We start from the raw sequence: 8947 nt of genomic DNA on the forward strand, positions 1-8947 counted from the left end.
TGGTATCTAGATGTTTAGGACAGTGGGTCTATGCTGTCTGCATACTACTGCAGAGAATAATCCAAACTATTGTGACAAATGCCAAATTGTGGCAAATGTGTCAAAATGTTTTCAAATATGTCAAAACTGTGGAAAATGTGTCAAAATGAGTCTAATTTGAAGTCACATAGCTTTGTCAGGAGGGTTCAAACTATCCAGCAAAATGATAACTGAAAACCTGCCAGGATGTCTGATTGGTCAAATTATCTGAAAGACACTTCCTAAATCACACAATGTAATTCAAGGCTGTTACATTACACATTTTAGGAATTGTATTTGGCAATTCATAGGTGCAAAAGAATACCTTTTACACAATGAATGTCCTTAACCTGATAAGAGGTACCAATTCAACATGCTGGATACCGGGATTACACCTCCTTTCGTCCCGATTTGTTTGTTGATTGATGTATTATTTATGGACTAGGGCCAGCGCGAACAAGCTTTCACGAGCAACTGACACCTAAAGCGGATATATAAGAAGCTTAGAAGGTTACACTGCGAGCGTCGCCGCCACCGCCACCACGGCAGCTCTGGTTGACACTTGTCCGAAGCACGTTGGGGATTAATTGTTTTCGTAAGCATACATGAATATGCGAATGGCTTCTTCCACGCAAGGAGGAAGAGTTTTGTCTGTATTGTCGGGGTAAACAACTTGAAAACGCTCACGATTCTCCTCTCATATCTCGTCATAGTGCCTCTTAGTCATAAAGAAAGTCATTGCACTGATATGGTAGATGCTATAAACAGTCTTAGTGGGTGGAATACAGAGAAATATACTTTCAGTTTAAAATGCTCTATGATAAAATGCACCAACATGGTATCTCATGCAAAATTGTGCAAGATAAATATAAGTGTTGTTGTTAAGTAGAGTTATGGAACGTGACAAAGCGTTGCTGTTGGCGTATAAACATGGGATATAAAATTCTATGCTGCGACTGCTTATGGCATCTGCCATGATGACGAGAGCGCCAGACAGACTTCTCTTGAAGCTTTGGAAGACCCGGTACGCCTCCTCCTGCTACCGCACCGCCAGTGTCTGTAAACAAGTGTTGGACTCAGCGAAGTCATCGCTTCCCGATGCCCCTCAGGCACTCCACCGTCCCTGATGTGAAGGAGTTTGATTTGAGAGGCATTGAAGGAAAGCAACGATATGGACTGGGGAAGTCCTCCTCCTCCTGAGCCATTCTCAACCCCTCCCTTGTCCCAGTAATGTTCTAGTTCTAACCCCCACCCCCTCCCCAAATCAGAAAAACTAAGAAGACATCATCAAAACAAGGAGAATTCCTTGTCTTCTATCGTCCCTCTTGATCTCCAAACTACCCCCCTGCACCCCAACAAAGGCCTTTCTCTCCTGGTGTGATCGGCGGGGCGGAGCAGGCAGGGGCCTACTGCTCAACCGGAAGGCTGTCCTTCTTGCTGTCGGGTGCTTTGAAGCTGTTCACTTCTTCAAACACCAGCTCTGGAAACGTACAGGGAGGACAGGGGCAGATGCAGAGAAAGAAGAAGAAGAATATTAAAGCAGCAATGGCTACATATTGCTAGAACCCTCCTAATAAAGGGAGTCCGTGAGGTCCATCTAGGAAGGCCCAAGGGAGGGGAAGGTCTGGTATTACCGTTGGAAGAGAGACGCAATGGACACTCAGGGTAACTCAAAGATGGTAAGCTCTAAATATTAGTGAAGGTTTACAGGAAAGGACTGAACCAGAAATATAGCATAACTTCATAACTTCCTGTCCACTCACCTTTCCACTCCTCCAGAGTGCGGTCTTTGCTCTCCAGCATTTGGTCGTAAGGCGGGGCCTCAGGCTCATCATCCGGGTCGTGGTACTGGGAGAAGTAAGGGTGGGAGAGGGCCTCGCTGGCTGAGATCCTCCCATCGCAGTCCAGGACCAGCATTCGCTTCAACAAATCCACCGCTGAGGGAAGCAGAATAAAGACACGGAAGTTAAGGAACGTAGCGTAGATCTTTTATGAAAATAGCCACAACTTTAAGAACATCTACTCCTCGACTCCTACCCAGGGGGTTCGCTCCTCTGAAGATCTTCTCCAGGTCTTGTTGGGGCATGAAGGGAAGCGACTGGATGTACTTCTGAGCCTGCAAACGGAGACCGGTTTGAGACATGTGTCAGCATAGTTGTCTTACAGTGTCCCAAAGGTCAGTCAATAAATCCATGGTCGACTCAATCACCCTACCACACGGATATTGACTATTCACTCACAAACCGTGTTGATCAGCTGACTAATCAATTAGACACTCCAAGGGATAGCCTGCTTCATCTAAAAGCCTTTTGTGGTGATGGCTTGGAGCAGCAACTACCCACTTCCGCCTTTTGAAAGGGAGTTGGAAGCAGCCTATTCAGCTTTTGTATTGACCTTCATGCAGACATTATACAGCAATACGAGATAGGAGGAATGAGAGAGGGAGAGAGAGAGAGAGCGAGAGAGAGAGAGAGAGAGAGAGAGAGAGAGAGAGAGAGGGAGTGAGAGAGAGAGAGAGAGAGAGGGGAACACAAGAAACTTTAAGAACCTGAAGATTTTCACTCAGGACTACCAAAATTCAACAGTCTCCCCATCCACCACTATAGTTTAATACCTTGTGTTAAATACCTTGTTGACAGATTTGGTACATTAGACCTCTATGGTGTCAATGGGGCGTGACTTCTGCAAACAGGCCTCAGGAAATTAGGAAGCGGGGAGGGGTTCTACCCCTACCAACCACCCCTCTCCTGGAACACTGTCCTAAAAAAGCTGGAGGGCAACACCAGATACCACGGTCTTGCTAGGTTCTTGAATCAGGAGGCACCAACACCCAGCAACGTCTCCTGAAGAAGGCCGTAGATCAGGATGGAGAAACTGTCAACGAGGTATTTAACTCCCCTCTGGCCTAGGTGTACAAACTGCGTAGCGGTGAAAGGGCCACCCGCTTCTTCCTTACGTGTTCTGAGGAGATCTTCTTGAGGAACTCCGGGGTGGGGGTCCCCACCACCTCCATGATTCTTTTCAGCTGGTCGATATCTCAAGGCGGCAGCGGTTAAGGGAGGTGCAGGCGAAAGCAGCAGGGCTTGTCAGGACAAGCGCTGCTGGGACCGAATAATCACTAAATCGAATCCATTTCAGTTCTGCAATGATATCGATCTACAATGCAACCCCTTTGTCAGCGTTTCTATTCATCCTCTCTCTCTTTCTCTCTTTGTGTCTCTCTAACCCTCACTGCCTCTCTCTCTCTCTCTCTCTCTCTCTCTCTCTCTCTCTCTCTCTCTCTCTCTCTCTCTCTCCCGATGTTCATCAAGGGATGGGATTGTAATGCAAATGTCTCTGAGGCCTGGTGCGTATTGGGATCACTTTATTAGACAGTAAAAGCAGTTTGTTGGTGAGAAAGAAAGCATGGTGTACTCTGTTTCTCTCCCTCCCTCCCTCATGCCATTGCCGACAAAGGATACAATCATTGCCGGGAAACAGGACCTTTCTCTTCAGCAGCTCACCCATAATGCATCCCACCGACCAAATGTCAACTAAAATGAGAAGTGCTAATGGTGACCAACTAATGCTGTACTAATGCTGAGAAGTGCATCATTCAAAGGCAAAGGACCAAAAATGGTGTTTATCAAGATGTATTCAGATTTCCCAGAGGAAAAAAACTGTTTTTTAGGTTTTGTGCTTATCTATAATGTAATGTTGTGGATAATTATTAAGCCCCAGATGACAAGAAACTGATTACATGTTATATTAAACCGTTGATATTCAAGGTATATGTAAAACACTTTTTTTAAATGTATGCTATTAAACCCAAAACTAAAGGAGTCATAATATAACAGAAGGAACTTAGTTTTCTACAAAAACATACCTGGACAAACCACCAGCCAGACACAGTTAAAATAAGGGAACATGCCCAGGCATGTTGAAAAAATTACACCATTAGTACAGAGACTCAGGAAAAATGCCTTAGTAAGAAGACTGTGTTTGGTTTTTTGGGACACACACCCAATACTGTGATTGGTCCCCTCCACTGAAAGGTGCAGGACATGTACTAGGAGGAGGGAACATCTTGGGTATATAAGGAGGTCCGAAAGAACGGTTTGACAGTCGGTTTTCCCGAGCCACTCACTGTTTATTGCTGTACTTGACTCTCAGACAATAAACTTTTTCGTATCAGACTCTGCTTGGTTCCAGTGTTTTTCTTCCAATTTTTTGAGGCCAGAACAGATAGAAACGTCGCCAGAGATCCAGACATTTTAGTTGCCCAGGTCTGGACCTTCTTGGTCACGACAGTAGCAGAGTGTTAACAATGGTAGTTATAACATTGTTTCTCAGCCCTGGAACTCAAACCATTTTCTGATTCTCCAAAAATATATATTTAAATAATTAAATATATGTGATAAACAATTAGTCGAACGATGATTAGTAGTAGTAATTAAGTAGTAATAGTAGTGATTAAGTAGTAGTGGCTTAAACTGATGACTACTAGTCGACTCGGAAAATATTTAATCAGGATCAGCCCTAATCATCATATCATCATATCATCATATCAAAAAATGGATTGGTTAATTGGTAACTGGATTCTGTTTCTCAAAATCGGGCCTCTCCTAGGTGACAACAGCAGAGGTCAGTGTTTTCAAACTTCCTCAGTACCGTTCTGGTTGTAGTGCATCCAGTTGAGCATTATTTCTGGCGCTCGGTACCACCGGGTCGCTACGTAGCCTGTCATCTTGTCGTCTGTCTGCCTGGCCAATCCAAAGTCAAGGATCTGGCGGAATGAGAGTGAATTGTCATGGCAGGTTGCCATGGCGACAACTTTGGGGGTCTGGGTGAAGGGTGAAGGGTTTTGTGTATGTGTGTGTGTGGGCCGATCTGGTCCTTACCCTGAGCTCACAGTCCTCATTGACCGCCACGTTGCTGGGCTTCAGGTCCTGGGTGGGGACAGTAAAACTTGACGTGAATTAAGACAAGGGTAAAAATGTATGCCACAGATGTATGAAAATATGAAACAGCAGAGAACACCCTCCAAATCGATGACATGGACTGCCATAGGGCATTCCAAAATCCCATCTCAATGATTAAAGGACCATAACAGGCTCAGATTGAGCCTGTTAAGTCTCATTTAATTACCACTGACTAGTTTCCTCATGTTAGATAAATGAGCTAGACATGACATTATTTTGAATCATGTTAATAAATAAATTCAGAATTTAAATAATACATTTTTTGTAATATATTATAGAATAAATATTATTATTATATATATCCGAAAGGCGGGAGAACGTGTGCTTAAGAAAATACAAAACACAACCAAATTAAAGATGAAAAAATGATGTTTCTCTTTAGATGTCAACAGGACCAGGAGATCATTTTAAGTGTGTTAGTGAACTATCCCAAAACGCTGGCAGGAGATAGAAATGGTTTGTGCGACAACTTTCCAAATGTCAACGATTTCAACATCAGTGTTGTGCTGTTACTTTGTCTACTCTTGTGCCATTTTTACATGCAATTCCATTTCAAAATCACAAGGCGCACACAGCGGTGTATTCTCCGCGGCAATTTAAAAGTGGCGGAGTCACTGTGAAAGGAAGGCGAAGGATCCCACTTACTCTGTGGATCAACCCAGCTGAATGGATGTACTGGGGGGAGGAGAGAGAGAAAGACAGAGAGGGGGGGGGGCATAAGGGAGAGAGGGGTCAACAGTGGTCAACATTCCAGGACTGCCCCCTGTTTGGAAGGGGGGGTGTTTTCACTCCCACGGTCACAAGGGAAGACTCCATTCACCACCAGGAGCATCAGCAGCAGCAGCACCGAGTTTAAAGTTCGTGTGATGGAGATCAGTGTTTTTCACACCTCTGTGCCGTCAGAGCCCACCAAGTGGCGCTGTGAAACTGTTCCAAATTCCATTTAAATGACTTAAATAACGGAAAATTGCTTTTGTGTTGCAAGATCCAAATTTCAAGGCTGCACTAATTCATCGTATTGATCAGTTCCATCAGAACAGCAACTCTGTGTCGCTCAGAACAGGTTTTACTCTGAAAGTGACTATTTGTAGTGATGAAAGGTTTGACTCTCTTTTGGAGATTCAGTTCTAGACGAGTCACTCGGTTAAAACGAGTCGTTCAATTTGACCGACTCGTTTGGTTCAGTCGGTGTGACGCATGGTGAGGGAGGACTTCCTGAACGACGAACGACAGGAGCAGAAGTTGGTTTGGGCTAAGAGACGTGAATGTAATTCTCACAGGAATCATTTCATTCTGTCCAAACTATTTATTTTGGTGGAATGCAGAGAGTAAAGCAGTCCCATTCCGTGTGAATCGGTTGGAGGTGGAACGCACCTTGAGGCCTCTGAGGAGCTGGTAGATCAGGAACTGCACTTGTTCGTCAGAAAGTCGCTGGAACTTGACGATGTTGTTGAGGTCGGCGCCCATCAGGTTGGTCACCAGGTAGCTGCAGAGAGGAGGAGGAGGTGGGAGGAGGAGGCAGGAGGACGCGAGACCAAGATGGAGGAGGAGGAGGAGGACGGGAGACCAAAACGTAGGAGGACAGAGAGAAGACGGAAGACGAGGTGAAGTGGGGGAGGAGGTGTACAGGAATGTGTAATTCCTACATTTTGGAACTTGAAACTTCAACCAGAATAACATTAAAGCACCTACACTTCATTGAAGTCCTCTAATGTGGCAGCGGGACTGAAGACATCCAGCAATCCTATCACCTGAGGAGGAAGTGAAGAAGGGATCCATCAGAGAGATGGATGGCTGGATAGATGGACGGACGGACGGACGGACGGACGGACGGACGGACGGACGGACGGACGGACGGACGGACGGACGGACGGACAGACAGACAGACAGACAGACAGACAGACAGACAGACAGACACCGTATTTCCTCAAATAGTGACATAGGTACTACCTTTACTGGAAGCAGGTCTTATATCAGAGGCAGGCTTTTAGATCTAATTCCCTCTGTTTAACAAGCATATTGGATCATATTTTAGTATGAATTTTAAATCAAACTTCCGTCTGGGTGCCATGCCATGCAAACACATGTATGGTGAAAAAAGAGACAGCTAGTAGCTGCCCTAAAAGTCCCACTTGTGGTGGTAGCCGACGGGGGAATTTCAGTTTTCCGAGTTCGTCTTGAACGCACCGCTTCCTGCTCAGAGCGCTGGAGGGCGGCAACGCTCAGGGCGCGACATTTGCCCCAAGAAGCCATCTGCGATCTGCTAGGCGGCAGTAGGAAACGGAGTCTATTAAATACATGTACGATAAAAACACACTGTTTTTATTGATTTGTTTGAAGAAAAGTTTTTCCCCTGGATTTGAGGCAGGCTTATATTGCTTGTGTAGACCACGCCCCTGGCATTCATTAGAGGCCTGGTTTTTATTTGACTCCCGGTTCATATTTGAGGAAACACGGTAGATGGATGGAAACTGACGTTCTCGTGCTTCATGTGCTTCAGCAGTCTCAGTTCACGGTACGAGCGCCGGCTGTGCATCAGGGACTGGAACGGCCTGGAGAGCTTCTTCACCGCCACCTGCTGATGGAGACGCAGGTTGTACGCCGAACTGGGGGGAGGGTGGGGACGGACGCACAGAGGGAGGGTTGCATGAATGGGGGGAGGGAGGGTGGGAGGGAGGGAGGGAGGGAGGGTTGGATGGAGGGAGGCAGGAAGGGATGGACAGAAGGATCAATATGTCGGTAGATAGGTAGATCGATGACAGGGAGAGAGAGAGAAAGAGGAAGGGGGGGAGGGGAGGGAGGGAGGCGATGGATGGAGGGGTGGAGGGAAGGAGGGATAAGGGGAGGAAAGAGGGAGGGAGGGAGGTGGGGGGTGGATAGAGTAGTGCACAGAGGGATGAATATGTAGGTAGGTAGATAGATAGACAAGGAGGGGTGGTTGAGGTAGAGAGGGATGGTTGGAGGCAGGGCGGAGGAAGAGATGAGTCATTGCAGGCAGGGAGTGAGGGATGGACAGGGGGATGGAAAGGTAGGCAGGTAGACAGATGAGAGTGAAGGGGGTTGCGTATGAAGGGAGGGGTGGAGGGAGAGAGGGATGGACAGACGGAGGATGGATGGAGGGAGGAGGAAAAGACAGATAAGAGAGGTAGACGGGAGGCAGAAGAAAGGGAGGGATGAAGGGAGGGGTGAGAAATGGGTGATGGTGAGGGAGGATGGGACAGGAGAGACAGAGCAAGCAAGAGATAGAGGGAGAAAAGAGGGAGAGAGAGAGGATTAGACAGAGAAACAGAGGCTGCTGTCTATTGTCTCTTTAGGTAACCATATTTATAGACGGACAGATAGACAGGTAGATAGACAGATAGACAGACAGATAGACAGATAGCGAGATAGTGTAGCAGAGCCGCCTGCCACACCCCACCCGGGTGGTGTTTTCGGGGCCCTCGGACACAGACACAGGCAGAGATGTTGTAAACACAGCAGTTTACTGTAGAGAGTGGACGGATGTAACAAGCCGGGAGCAGATGGACACACGTCATGACAGAGGCTCTGCTGTGTGTGTGTGTGTGTGTGTGTGTGTGTGTGTGTGTGTGTGTGTGTGTGTGTGTGTGTGTTGTGTGTGTGTGTGGGGATGGGTGATTTACCTGTTGCTCGTTGATTGCTCTGACCAGCAACAGGCCTACAGCCACCCTGATCCTGGGCCCAATTACCTAGACCCAAGACAGGTGTAAACCACCCCACCCCCACACCACAGATAGATAGATAGATAGATAGACAGATATAAAGATAGATAGATAGATAGATAGATAGATAGATAGATAGATAGACAGATAGATAGATAGATAGATAGATAGATAGATAGATAGATAGATAGATAGATAGATAGATAGATAGATAGATAGATAGATAGATAGATAGATAGACAGACAGATAGATAGATAGATAGATAGATAGATAGATAGATAGATAGA

The 8947-nt window shown here is 46.3% G+C and overlaps 1 protein-coding gene across 1 annotated transcript in view; it reads right to left on the reverse strand.

The window, feature by feature from the left end:
• Nucleotides 1–1378: 1378 nt before the first annotated feature.
• mapk11 (mitogen-activated protein kinase 11) overlaps nt 1379–8947 on the reverse strand; it is a 21996-nt gene continuing 14427 nt past the window's right edge. Inside the window, exons 2-12 of the mRNA XM_080021990.1 lie at nt 7456–7585; nt 6672–6730; nt 6354–6465; nt 5625–5654; nt 4899–4946; nt 4669–4783; nt 3480–3551; nt 2975–3054; nt 2056–2134; nt 1782–1955; nt 1379–1498 (exon numbers count right to left, since the gene is read on the reverse strand). Of these exons, the coding sequence (XP_079878116.1) occupies nt 1425–1498; nt 1782–1955; nt 2056–2134; nt 2975–3054; nt 3480–3551; nt 4669–4783; nt 4899–4946; nt 5625–5654; nt 6354–6465; nt 6672–6730; nt 7456–7585 (973 nt within the window). The 3' untranslated portion in view covers nt 1379–1424. The remainder of the gene's footprint in view (nt 1499–1781; nt 1956–2055; nt 2135–2974; nt 3055–3479; nt 3552–4668; nt 4784–4898; nt 4947–5624; nt 5655–6353; nt 6466–6671; nt 6731–7455; nt 7586–8947) is intronic.

The sequence above is a fragment of the Zeus faber genome (genome assembly GCF_960531495.2).
Source record: "Zeus faber genome assembly, chromosome: 21".
Taxonomy (NCBI): Eukaryota; Metazoa; Chordata; class Actinopteri; order Zeiformes; family Zeidae; genus Zeus; species Zeus faber.